The following is a 14243-nucleotide window of genomic DNA, read 5'->3' as shown; positions in this document are numbered from 1 at the left end:
TCTGATAGATCAGTAGGAACCACGGTTGTAGGCAAAATTTCTGAGGCTGATTCAGATAAGGTAGCAGGAGCCTCAGTAGTAGTCATGGATTCGGCTGAAGATTGACCAGTTTTCTTGGTTTCGGCCGAAACCGAGACACTCATGCTTGCTTAACCGTGGTTTCGCCGAAACCGCGGACCGCGAGTGTCGGTCTTTTTCTTTGCGTTTTTTAACTATTTGGGTAGTCGGAGGATCCGACGGCATAATGTACGCAAAATCTGAGCCGAAAAACTGTTCAGCAAACTCCGACCGACGCCTAAGCGTTTGTCGGTTGAAGGAAGCACAGGCCGAACAGGCTGCTACGTCGTGGTCTGGGCCTAAGCAAGGCAGACAGTAAGAGTGGAAATCTTTATGAGGTATTTGTTTCCCACAAGTTAAACAGTTGTTGACTTTTTCTGACATCGGCTGAGGCAAGAAAGGGTCCCCAACGGGGTACTTAGCTTTTTAGAAGTCTTGAAGTAGTATTCGGTAGTAGTAATCTCTGGATCTGACCGACCGGCACTTGCGAACAGCTTCTGCTTGGCGCCACGCGGCAAGAAAGACTGAGGAAAATGGCGTCGGCTGATGCCTTTATACCCGAAGACCAGCAGAGATGACGTCGGGTGGAGTGCGACATCAGCCGAAGCCGGACCCAGACTTTGGAATCCGGCCGACCAAAGGGCTGCCTGACGACAGGACAACCCATTTGTTATGACTGCAGATGCATCCATGAAGGACATCCTCTAACCACTAAAAACACCACCTTTTCAAATGCCTAAAGTGGGACATTTTTGGTACAAACTTCAGATTTTGCAGTGCGAAACATACCCACGGCCGGTACAAAGGACAGAACTTCACTTTTTTGCCTGAATAAATGCTTATTCTTGTAGCATTTTAGTTGCTAATTCTGTTTCTTAGAAACATTTAGGTGTTTCAGATACAGAATAACTGTTTTATGCAACTATTACATGAACTATAGGAAATAATTTTGTCCTAAAATCTCAGGACATTTGCCATTTTTTCAATTTCTTTGCAAGACACAACTGCCCAAAGAGGGACTGTCCCTCACAAAGTAGGACAGGTGGTAACCCTAGTTTTAGGCCACTCAACTCCATGGAGCTAACAAAAGAAAAATCAAAATGTTGAAAATTGTTAACATTTATGAGCTTGTAAAAATACTTACAGTACATAAAATGATTCTGACATTTAATTTTAGTGACATAGAAGTTATGTCTTACCATAACGTTCCATCTGTGCTGTCGATCTTCACTAATCCTTGACTGTGCGGTTTGGTTGTGAGCCTTGGAACCAACTCAGCCATTATTCCAGCTCATGCCTTCCAAAACTCTCGAGCTAGGCTCTGCCCATAATGCTCTTCACCAAAATACCTTACATCGAGTTTGCATATAATAGCGACAGGCAAGAAGTACTAGGTAAGAGACCATATCTGTGTCCCTATTATGAAGCCAGTCTTTGGGAATATTCAGTTCAACAAAAGTTCTAAAGGCCGGGGGGAAGGAGGGTGGAAATGCCAAGGATTAAGAAGATTAATAACACAGATGGAACATTATGGCAAGACAACTTCTTTATCTGATGTTGTCAATCTTCACATAATCCTTAACTGTGGGACAGAGTCCCTAGCTACCTGAATCTTGGGGGGGTCTCACAGGAAGAATATTCCTGAGCACCACTGAGTCGAATGATACACGTCCCCTAGAGACCTGGTCCAGTTTAATGAGTAATAAAGGAGATGCCCATGTAGCTGCTACACAAATATCATCCAAGGAAGCTCTAGCATGAAAAACTGCAGAAGCTGCTATAGCTCTTGTTGAATGTGCTTTCACAGGAAGTGGTGGGTGGAGACCCTTTTTGTTGTAAACAAAAGTGATACAGTCCTTAAGCCACTTCGCCAAGGTAACCCTAGACAATGGATTGTCTAAAGAGACTGTAGAAAAGGGTGTAAACAGTTGGTCAGATTTTCTAATGTCCTTTGTTCTGTGAAGGTAAAAACGTAACTGTCTGTATATGTCTAGTAAGCGTAGAAAGTACTCCCAGTCATTGGAAAAATTAGTAAAAAAACCCCAAAAAACGGGGAGATGTAAGGATCGATTGATATTTGATACAACCTTTGGCAAAAAGGATGGATTTGTCCTGAGGGAGACCCTGTCCTTATGATATATCAAATGGGGGTTTGCAGGACAAGGCTTAATTTTCCCATATTCTCCGGGCCAAAGTGATAGCCATCAAAAATAAGGTTTTCCAGGACAAGAACTTTAACAAGTTGCTGATGGTTCACAGGGGGCAGAAACATGAAACTGCAGTACCAAATGCAAATCCCATGAAGCAGAGGGTTCTTTAAATGGAGGCCTAAGGATTAGGGTTCCTTTCAAAAAGGCTTTACAAAGTTTACCTGACATCAGTGATGACCAGCTGAAATCAATACGGAAGTTAGACATTGCAGCAAGATGTACCCGAGTCATAGAAGCTGATGAGCCAAACTCAGAGTAAGGCTAAAAAGTGTAAAATTGGTCTACAGGTGCTGCATATGGGTCAATATTACAGTCAAGCGACCATTTAGCAAATTTTAGCCATTTATGATCCAATATTCTAGCCGAAGGTTTGTGGTGGGTCAGAATGATGTGTTGGACTGGGGAAGAGAGGGAAAAATCCCCGGCTATCACGGGAACTGGAGAAGTCATGCAGTGAGCTTGAGAGGCTGAAGATTCAGATGAACCACATATCTGGAGTTGGGCCCAGTATCCACGGTTTCTGCAGTAGATGAGGCCAAAGAAAGGGAAACCAGATTTGTCAAGGTCAGAATGATGATTTCTCTGTTCTCTGACCTGTTGGCTTTCTTTAGAAACTGACATATTAGAGGAATTAGGGGAAAGGTGTACAGTAGACCAGGGGGCCAATCATGAAGGAGAGCGTCTCTGAATGAGGGGGGTTTAGGGCAATGTAACTGCTGCACTTGTTGATCAGAGGGGATTGCAAACGGGTCGTAGCAAGGTTGGCCCCAGTGGTAGAATCTTTCCCACCACCAATGGATTGAGATATCACTGGTGAGGCATGAGAAGGTTCTGCTCAATTTGCCCGCAATTACACTGAAGCTCCCTGGAATGTACCTTGCCATTAGAAAGCAGTTGGAGGAAATCACCCATTGCCAGACTCCAAGAGCTTCTTGACAAAGAGTATATATGACCTGGTTCATCCTTGTTTGTTGATATACCAGACGACTGACATGTCTGTTTGAACTGCAACTGTTCAAAAAGGGAGGGTATCCTGAAATGCTTGCAACACTAAGAGCACCGCCTTCATCTCTAGAATGCTGATATGCAAGTTGGCCTCCAGCTGGGACCAAGTGCCTTGGATGGTCTTTTCCAGGATAATGCCCCCCCCTTTCTGGGATGCATCCGTGGTCACTATGGCTTGGGGTTTAGGAGGAACAAAGGGATGGCCAGACAAGATTTTGCTGGAATGGAGCCATGAACTCAAGTCTTCTTTGCAATGATTGGTGATCGTAATCAGATGGGACACTGGCTGATCCAACAGGGACCACTGGGAGGCCAGAAGCCATTGAAGAATTTGCATGTGGTACCTGGCCAGAGGAACTAGAGTGATAGAGACTGCCATCGCCCCTACAGTTTTTGTAGAATGAGTCTCGCTGTTACTTTCTTGCACTTTGGCTCACTTGTAATCTGATCCTTTTGAGTCTTTCTAGGGGAAGTGATGCAAAGCCTGTGACTGTGTCTAGCACAGATCCAATGAATTCCAGTTGTTGTGATGGTTCCAGATGGGATTTTTCGTTATTTATAGCAATTCCTAAGCTGGAACAAGGATGAAGAGTGTAGTCTCATGCCTTTACGAGTTGACACCTGGTGGACGTGGTAAGGGGCCAGTTGTCTAGATATGGAAACATTCGGAATCCTAGCAGTCTGAGATGTGCCGCTACCACTGCCAACCATTTGGTAAACACCCTGGGGGGAGGTGTGGTGGGACCAAAGGGCGGTGCTCTGAACTGATAGTGACTAGCTCCCAGCCGGAAGTGCAGGAGTTTTCTGGAGTGCTTGTCCATTTTAATATGATAATACACATGCTGAAGATCTACTGAGCACATCCAACTGTATTTTTCCAAGTATAGAAGTATTGACTGAACCAAGACCGTCCAGAAACTGGTTTGTTGAACTGATTTGTTCAACTGACTGAGATCTAAGACCACTATCCAGTCCCCTGTTTTCTTTGGCACTAAATAGAATCTAGAGTAAATTCCGGATCGTCTCTGGTCTGGCAGAACTGCCTGGATGACTCTTTTGTCGAGCAGTTTTTGAATTTCCAAGACTGCTGTCTCCCTGTAACTTGGTGGAACATATCGCATTCTTTGTCTTTTTGGTTTCTTTAGAAGGGAAATATTGCAACCTCTGGAAATAATCCCCTGCACCCATGTGTCCATTGTCATTTCTAGCAAGGCAGATTGGTGCGAGGATAACTGTTCCCTGACTGCCTCCACAGGAAGGCAATTGGGATTCCTTTTGGAAGCACTGGTAGGGGTTTACCAGAGAGTCAGTCTCTGGAACCCTAGTTCTATGGGCCATTCTTGCCGATTGGATGTAGTCTGCCATTATTACTTCCACCTCTGCCCCGGGGGAAGTCATTGCCACTAGAGTCCTGGAATGGTCCTTGGGTCTTTTTGAACCATAACCTCCCACTTCTCTGGTTCCTGGAATAGGGCCGTTGAGGAGTGGAGACGCATACACCCATGGCAGAAAGGGTCTTCCCATCTTTCTCACATCTGGCTAGAGTCTCTAACCTTGGGGCCAAACAGGGATGATCCGTTAAATGGAGCACTGATGAAACAAAACTTAAATGGCTCCGCGAAGTCACATAAGCGCATCCAGGGGAGTCCCGTGATGGCTATGCCTGAACCTGCTGCTCTTGTCGCCCCTTCGGCTGCATGAGCAATTAGCCTCATGGACGAACTGGAAATGGATTCAAGCTGAGCTGAGAAGCAACCTTTTCTCGAATCCCTTCAGCTACTGCTCCTGTAAGAATATCTGAAAGTTCTTTAATCAGATCTCTCTGAAGCCTAGTAAAATGCTCCATATAATTCAAGGACCTGAGAGCAAAGGTCGATGAAGTGTATACGCGCTTCCCAAAACTATCCTTCGTCCAAGACTCCTTGTTAGGAGGATAGATAGTTGGCCTTTCCTTGGCAAGTTCATTTTTAGTGGTTGCCGCTACCACTGCGGTGTCAACAGGAATACCCTGCGCCCAGTGTTGTTCATCTTTTGGGGCAGAGAGAATCTGGTCGGTGTTCTTAGGGATCGGCTCAATAGAGTCAGGAATTTTCCATGCCAACTGGGCAAGCAGTTTAATAAGATAGTCAGCGGGTGGTGAGATCCAAGAGTTAAGAGGGCTGGGCGCAAAATGCCTCTAGGTATACAGATTTCCTCTGAGGAAGTTTGGAGGATAGTCCAGCCACCCCTCTATTTCAGAATTTCTAGGATATCCCCGAAGGAAACATTTTCAGGGGGTGACTGATTTGGGGGAACCTTCTCCTTCATTGAAATCGGTATCTTCTGTGAAGGACTCTACAGGGGAGTCCAGTGCTTCCTCTTGCACTTTTTCTTCGAAGGTACCTCTTCAGTGGGGTGTTCCAGAGAAGTACCTTAAGACAATATAACTGAGGTGGCTTGCTCTTGAGGCTTTTGTGCCCTCTGTCCCAGGGAAGAGACTGGGGGAAGCTCCGGTCAAGGGGATGGACAAGTTGTTTGGCCTGACAGGGATGGCACAGACTGTGTTTACAATGGACAAGGCCCTCTCCATAGCCTGGAAAGCAGGCCCCCCATAGAAGGGTTGGTGCCCGAAAGTGAAACAGACTCCTTCAGAACCGTGGTCCTACCCTGCACTGAGGATGCCACCTCCGAAGCAGAAGCCAGGGTCGAACTTATATATGCCAATGCCCCAAGGAGCATGGATGGCTTTGAAAGTGTCACAGTCAAACCCTGCCCCCTCAGAACAGTCAACGATGCCCTGACCCCAGGAGATCTCTGATTTCGACAAAACTGAAGAACTCAGGGTAACTAACGGTGCTGGAGAAGGAGTTCTGACCAGCACCAAAACGGTTGAAGCTGGGATGGTCAGCACCAGGGGCTCCGAAATCTAGGTTGGACTCCAAGTAGGAATTCACATGGGTGTAGAAGAAGGCAGGGATCCAGAACTAACAAGGCTAGGAACCGAGGATGGAGGTAATCCTTTCGCCGAAAAGAGCTGATCCACCAGTCTCAATGTCGGACTCAGATAGGCTCTTCATGGACCGAATAGAGGAGGCCAATAGAGACCCTGAAGGCAGTCTCTCCATAACGGGCTCGGAGGACGGTCCGCAAATGGGTCAATCAAGGGTGAACAGGATTGTCTGTGGTAAAATTATCATCTGAGGCTCCTTTGGTACGGAGTGATCCTTCGGTACCCAAGGAAGATTTGTTTGCAATGATACCGGTGCTGAAGAGGTTGGAGTTGAGGGAAGAGCATCCTTCCCACCGGTGTCGAAGAGACTATTGGCACCATGGGAGATGGCCAATTTTGAAGGTGGTTCTGAGGAAGCCATCGGAACAGAATGAGTGCACTTTTTTGGTTTGAAGAGGAAGAGAAACTGGCTTCTGTCTTGGAACCAGAGATGGTCTCTTCAAAATCAGATTTCAAAAGTCCTTTAAGTATAAGCTTATTTTTGCGCTCTATCAGGGTTCTAGTACTGAATCCGTGACAGGTGGCACAATCTTCCTGAAGATGGACAGCACCAAGACAATACTCACAAAAGGTGTGTCCATTTGAATTTGGCATTTTTCTTTCACATTTCTGACACCTCTTGAAATCAGAGGTGCCTTCAGAGGATTTGTCAGCCATGAAGAAAACCTAAGGCCACCTAAGACGCACAAAATACACACACACGGTCACAGATGGACTAAGAAGAGGGTTTTTTCCTTTTTTTTTTTTGAATAGAAGAAAAGAAGGAAAATATCAATGATGGTAAAAGGAGGTTACCCAACGGTAAAAGGGAGGGATAAGTACCAATGATGGTACCTCAAGAGTACCTAATGGTAAGGGAGAGGGAAAAACACACTTGCACACACACCCAAGAAAAACTAGAGGAGTGGGTAGAAAAGACAGAAGCAAGGAACAGGATTTAAAAGTTAGATCATAAAAAAACCTAACTCACAGTGCTAGAAGAAACACCAAAGCTCAAGGGGTGGAGTGAACGCTACTTGCACTATGAAGTGGCAAATGAGATCTGAGGTATTTTGGTGAGGAGCATTATGGGTAGAGCCTAGCTCAAAAGTTTTGGAAAGTGCGAGCTGCAATAACAGCTGAGTTGGCTCTGATACTAAACCCCACAGTCAAGGATTATGTGAAGATTGACAACATCAGATCAAATGTTACATAGTTAATAGTAAAAAAGTAAACTGACAATTCAGAAAGCATCATTCCAATTGAACAAGTCATTTGCATTTTTAAAACATGCAATGTTAGCAAATATTTTGCATATTAAATATTCAGTGCATCTAGGATAAGCTTCGGCATTACTGAACATTTCATGCCCGACTGCCTACCAATGCTTATTTACATTAAAGCATAACTTACCGTGAAGAGAGTGAATCATTTGTCTTTGTTGTTGCATTCCCCAACTGCACATTGTTTGCTTCGCTCATCGGACCTGAATGTATATCGGACTTGGGTCTGTGAAGGAATGCATCATAACAATCATAATAAAAAAATCCCATACTGGTTTTACAAGTTGACCATAAGAGCAGTAAGTCTGCTAGTCTATAAAAGAGGCTTTTTATTTATTTATCGTAAATGCTTGTCAGTAAAAAGGTTTCACATGCAGCATTCCAACTTTAATGTTTCTAACTCCCAAGTCACAAAAGCAAATGGCCCTCAGAAATTAAAACAAACCTGGCCAAACGTTAAAAGCATCAGGCAGATAATACTGCACAAAGCCAATAAAAAGTAAAACTGAGAATACTGACTTGTTATAAACCAGAATCATGCAACCTATCCACAATTTTCTAATGTTACCAATCACCTTTTAGCATTTTTGAAATATGTCACCTCTGTACACGCATCTTGTTCATTTGACTGCTGTTACAACTTCTGTCAAAATCTTCTTGCACCATTTAATGACATCTGTTTCCTTTTTTCTACTTCACATTTTCACTGCTCTGGCCCTGATCATTTTGTAGATGACCAAACGACATGCAACCAAGTGTCGAGCATCTCTTGCCAACAGTATGGACTTTTTTTTTTTTTGGCAACAGTTTCTGTTACTCCTCTGTCACTAAAATAAAGTACAATGCAAATTGCCACAGTTTCACTTGTCCTCCCTCCCCTGGACCATGTCACAACTCCAGACAAACTAGTATAGTTTGCATACTGTAGAAAGTACAGTTTTGTACCTACCATAAATGTAGATGTCCGATAGGTATGCCTCTGCAGTCCTAATATATGGGTTGTCCTGCCTCAGGCAGCCCTTCGGTCGGCCAGATTCCAAAGTCTGGGTCTGGCCTCGGCTGATGTCGCACTTCACCCGACGTCATAGCTGCTGTTTATTGGGTATAAAGGCATCAGCAGACGCCATTTTCCTCAGTGTTTCTTGCCCCAGATGCCAGGTGCCCTCTAGGAAGGCTAAATTTGGATAAATGCAAATAATTCCAAACAGTAGAGAGCAAACAATATAAAAACATATATATACATATATACAAACAAATACACCATAATAGATTCCCCCAGCTAGCTAAAAGAGGGGTAAATACCCTAGGAATACCACAGAGGGGAAGGAGGGTGGGTAATCCTGACTGCAGATGCATACCTATCTGACATCTACATTTAGGTACAAAACTGTACTATGTCCTTCAAGGATGCATCTGCAGTCCTAACATATGGGTAGAATACCATAGCCAAACTGGGGGAGGAGGCACTAAGATAAAGATGGTGTAGTTAAGATCCCTTGCAAAACAGCAGTTGCAAAACCTGCTCGGGATCTAGAGTATAAGGGAAGATTATAATGCTTGGCAAATGTATGCATGGAGCTCCAAGTAGCAGCTTCTAAAATGTCTTTGGTAGCCACTCCTCGTTGGAAAGCTGTAGTGGTGGCTGTAGCTCGTGTGGAATGAGGTCTGATATTTTCAGGAGTTGTCCTTCCATGAAAAGAGTAGCAAAATCGAATGCAATTTCCTATCCATTTTGAGATGGTCTGTTTTGAAATTGCCTTTCCTTGCATTCCTGTTGCATATGCTACCATAAGCTGGTCAGTTTTTCTGTTGGTCTTAGTTCTGTCCAGACAGTAGCATAATTGTCTGTGCACATCCAAGGTATGTAGCAGTCTTTCCCCCCTGTTCTGTGGGTTGGGGAAGAATGTAGGTAAATGAATCGCTTGGCTCAATGATACTCTGGAGACCACTTTTGGCATAAAGGTAGGGTTAGTTCTCAGAGAGACGCTATCCTGATGGAAGATAAGGAAGGGTTGTACTTCCATTAATGCCTGTAACTCAGATACCCTTCTTGCTGAAGTGATTGCTAGCAGGAAAGCAGTTTTCCAAGACAAGAACTGTAATTCTGCTGTTGCTGCTGGTTCAAAAGGGGGAAGTGTTAACTTTTCCAGCACAAAGTTGAGATCCCATGTAGGTAAAGGTGGTTTCCTTGGAGGTTTTACATTTTTGATTCCTCTAAAGAACTGCCTGAGTAGAGGATGAGAGAAGACAGGAGGATCCATGTTGTATTCTGCTGAAATTGCTGATGCATGAATCTTAATGGAAGAGTAGGACAGGCCATTGTGGAACAGTTCTGCTAAATATTCCAGGATGTGTGCTATGTTTGCCAATGAGACATTTTCTCCCTTTGCTGCACTCCAAATGATGTATCTTTTCCACTTGGCTGAATAAGTTTTCCTTGTGGAGGGTCTGCGTGCCTCCAGGATAATGTCCTTAACCCTCTGAGATAAACCTGGGTTATTTTGTTTTATGCAATATTCCAAGCAGCTAGCTGCAGTGTTTTCAAGTTTGGATGTAGGATCTTGTAGTTGTCCTGTGTTAGACGTAAGGGACATAGAGGTAGTGTGTCCGAGACATGCTTCTCAGTAGCGGGTACCAATGTTGCCTCGGCCAGTCTGGAGCTATCAGGATTACCCTTGGCTGATCCTCTCTGATCTTCAGTAGAACTTTGTACATCAAGGGAAGGGGTGGAAATGCATATGCTGTCAGGTTTTTCCAGCTGAAGGAAAGGGAGTCCACCCTCCAAGCAAGTGGGTGGTATGCTCTTGTGCAGAATTTCTTCAATTGGTGGTTGTGTGGGGAGGCGAACAGGTCTATCTCTAGTAGTCCCCATTTCTTTGTTATGGCTTTGAAGATATCTGGATGCAGCATCCATTCGTGAGCATCCGTGGTAGTTCTGCTTAAGGTGTCTGCTAGAGAATTTTCTTTTCCTGGTACAAATCTGGCCTGAAGTTGAATGTTGAGATTCAGGGCCACATTCCACAGGTCCATTGCCATCCGGCATAGAGGATATGAATGTGTACCTCCCTGTTTGTTGATGTATCACATGCCTGTGGTATTGTCCGTCCTTATCAGCAGATGACCCTGTTGAAGGAGTGGTCTGAATGCCTGGATCGCATGTTTCACTGCCAGCATTTCCTTTTAGATTTATGTGTAGATTCAGCTGGTCTTGGGTCCATAGGCCTTGTATACACTTGTCCACCATGTGTGCCCCCCAGCCTAGGTCTGAGGCATCCGTGGTGATGGTTTGGCTTGGATGAGGTTTGTGGAAAGGCAAGCCTCTGTTTAACTGACAGGCCTGAGCCCACCACAGGAATTCGTGCTTCAGGCATGGAATTATTGGAATCTGGGCTTCTAGACTGTGCTTGTGTTGAGACCATATATTCCTTAAGTACCATTGTAGCTTTCTCATATGCAGCCTGGCATGCGGAATCAATATTATGCAGGATGCCATGTAACCCAGGGCTTGCAGGACTTTCCTTGAGTAAGCTGAGTTTGTGTTGTTAATGTCATGAAGTAGACTGGTAGTTGCTTTTGTTTTTCTTCTGTGAGAAAAGCCATTTGAGTTGATGTATCCAGTTCTGCACCCAAGAATGTTATCCTTTGGGATGGTACTAGTCTTGACTTTTGCATGTTGACTGTGTATCCCAAGGCTTGCAACAGTTGTATGACATTTTCCAAATCTTTTGTTAATTTTGCCTTGTTGTCCGCTTGTATTAGGCAGTCGTCCAGGTAAGGGTAAATTTGAATTCCCTGAAGCCTGCAATGAGCAATTACTGAAGCCAGGCATTTCGTGAATACTCTGGGCGCAGTAGATAAGCCAAAGGGCAATGCTGAGAATTGATAATGCTCTGATCCTGCAAGAAATCTGAGGTGTCTTCTGCAATCTGGTCGTATAGGGACGTGCAGGTATGCCTCCTTGAGATCTAGAGTCACCAGCCAAGACTCCTTGCCCAGCATGGGAAGAAGCTGCTGGAGGGTCAGCATTTTGAATTTTGGAACAATGAGGTATGTGTTCAGTGCGGACAAGTCTAGAATAGGCCTCCATTGATTTTCTTTTCTTGGTACAAGGAAAAGCCTGGAGTAAAATCCTTGGCCTTGTTCCATAGGTGGTACCTCTTCTATAGCTCTCATCCTTAGTAGGTTGTTGATTTGTCTTAGAGCGTCTGTTTTTTGGCTTGGTGGTAGGGTTTGGCATTCCTCTCTTTTTTGGTAGAGTGTGGAAGTGAAACCTGTAGCCCTTGTCTATTGTTTGTAAAGTCCATTTGTCTCCTGTAATGTAATGCCAGTTGTCGGAAAATAAGGCTAGCTTTCCGCCCAAGGGTGCTTCCAGTTGTTCCCTGGTAGGCGGAACCAGAGCCAAGTCATTGTGTCTGCCCTGTGGAAGTGGTTGTAGTTGAATCTGTGGCAGTACTTCTCTGGTTGGTAGGTTGCCACTGACGTCCCCTGAAGGCACCCCTAGATTGACCTCTGCCTCTTGGGCGTCTATTTCTGCCTCTCTGCGCTCTGGAGTTGTCTGGAAATGAACCAATTCTTCGAAGGCCAATTTCTGCTAAACCTCGGAGGTTGGACCTGTAAGAAATCCTTGACTGTTTGGACAGATTTTGCTTTTTCTTCCACCTTCTTTAGAACCTTCTGTGCAGGGGAGCCAAACAAGCTTTGTTTCTCCATGGGGGCATCTAGGAGTTTTGACTTAACATGGTCTGGTAAGGATTGTTCTTTTAACCAGGCATGCCTTCGAATCACTGTTCCAGTCATAGCTGATCTAAAGGAAGCCTCCAGTGCATCATAGCCACATTTTAAGAAATGGTTACTGACCTGCTGAGAGTTATGTACCAAATCCTGAAGGGACTTGCGGTCTTATAGGTTCAGGAGAAGACAGTTTTTTTATTTAACTGGTCTAACAAAAATTCCTGGTACTGAATCATGTGAAATTGACAGTTCAAGGCCCTGGCCGACAGAGTAGCAGAAGTATAAACCTTTTTACCCCATCTCTCTAATGCTCTAGATTCCCTTTCAAAGGGAAGAGGATTTTTGGCAGAGGCAGCTGCCACACCTTTAGGGCCCTGTGAAATGGTTTCAGGGTCTGCAACAGGAGCCTTATACAAATGGTAGTGTGTGTCCGGGACCCTGTAATATCTGTCTGGCTTGGCAGGGGCCGGAGGAAGAGAATCAGGGGCAGTACAGGCATCATTATATGCATCATCAACAACTGTTAGTACTGGAGGAATGGCTAAAGGCCTATGCTGTGGTAAGTGTAAAAAAGTCCTTAGCCTTTTCCTTGAATCTGAAAAATCCTGGCCCTGCCATTGGAAGTGTTCCCTCATAGCATGCAAGGTTTCCCCAAAGGAAAATTCTTCAGGGGGAGAAGCAGAAGGAATGGAGTCTTCTGCATCAGAATCCTCATAAGGAGAATATGGGCCTTCCTGAGGGTCTGAAATGTCTGAGTCATCCGAGGAATAGTCTGTAGAGACAGGTTCCGGGGGTTCAGTCCTAGGCCTCTTATCTGGAGGGGGCTGAGAGGCCCTGTCTGGGTGAGGTTGGGATCCCCTGATCAAAGAAATGAGATCCTCAGCCAAGCTGAGTATTTGGGAACTAGAGGTAGGCCTATGTGAGGGAGTTTTAGCAGGTAAGGCCTTAGAAGATTTAGCTGCTTTATCCCTGGCAAAAGCCTTGATAGACATAGAAGCAGGGGGTCTAGCAGCCCCACGTGCAGGGGTAGATATGTCTAAGGGAATAGTGTCCGACAAATCCTGGGTGCCTGCTTCTGTAGCAGTAAATTCAGTAGCAGATTCAGCCATGCTCTGTGAGGCCTCGGCTATCGGAGGCATGCTTTCGGCCGAAGGAAGAATCGGGGACTCTGTTTCAGCTGAAACCGAGACACTCGCGGTTGGCCTAACCGTGGTTTCAGCAGAAACCGCGGGCCGCGAATGTCGGTTCTTTTCCTTGCGCTTTTTAGCTAATTGAGTAGTCGGAGTCTCCGACGGCATTTTGTATGCAAAAGCGGGACCAAAAAACTCCTCTGCAAACTCCGACCGACGTCTAAGTGTCCGTCGGTTGAAGGAAGCACAGGCTAGACAAGCTGATACGTCGTGGTCTGGGCCTAAGCAAGGAAGGCAGTAAGAGTGGAAATCCTTATGAGGTATTTGTTTCCCACAAGTTAAACAATTATTTACTTTGTCTGACATCGGCTGAGGCAAGAAAGAGTCCCCAACGGGGTACTTAGCTTTTTAGAAGTTTTCGGTAGTAGAAATCTCTGGATCTGACCGACCGGCACTTGCGAACAGCTTCTGCTTCGGGCACCGCGCGGCAAGAAAGACTGAGGAAAATGGCGTCGGCTGATGCCTTTATACCCAATAAACAGCAGCTATGACGTTGGATGAAGTGCGACATCAGCCGAGGCCAGACCCAGACTTTGGAATCCGGCCGACCGAAGGGCTGCCTGAGGCAGGACAACCCATATATTAGGACTGCAGATGCATCCTTGAAGGACATCAAGACTTACTACCACAAAACAGTGTTGTAGTATTCATGTGAATATTGTCTCATGGTCTCTTCAAATACAAAGTAAAATGTTACAGCTCCACACCACTGAAAAATGTACTCCAATGCCAAATGCTACTTTTCAGAACAAATGCTGTAGGTTCATTCATACCACTGGAGGTGTAGCCCACTTCACTT

At 45.1% G+C, this 14243-nt stretch overlaps 1 protein-coding gene across 2 annotated transcripts in view; it reads right to left on the bottom strand.

The window, feature by feature from the left end:
* LOC122807054 (RING1 and YY1 binding protein) overlaps positions 1 to 14243 on the bottom strand; it is a 336417-nt gene that overhangs the window by 41863 nt on the left and 280311 nt on the right. The window contains exon 4 of one of the 2 annotated variants that reach the window (XM_044077976.1): positions 7654 to 7749. The exons of the other annotated variant lie outside the window; for it this stretch is intronic. Within the exon in view, the coding sequence (XP_043933911.1) occupies positions 7654 to 7749 (96 nt within the window). The remainder of the gene's footprint in view (positions 1 to 7653; positions 7750 to 14243) is intronic. 2 annotated transcript variants of the gene reach the window in all.

This window comes from Protopterus annectens, chromosome 7.part0, assembly GCF_019279795.1.
Source record: "Protopterus annectens isolate FY-2018-M chromosome 7.part0, PAN1.0, whole genome shotgun sequence".
NCBI lineage: Eukaryota > Metazoa > Chordata > Ceratodontiformes > Protopteridae > Protopterus > Protopterus annectens.
The sequence above is the reverse complement of the archived record's forward strand: the minus strand, read 5'-3'. Positions and strand labels throughout refer to the sequence as shown.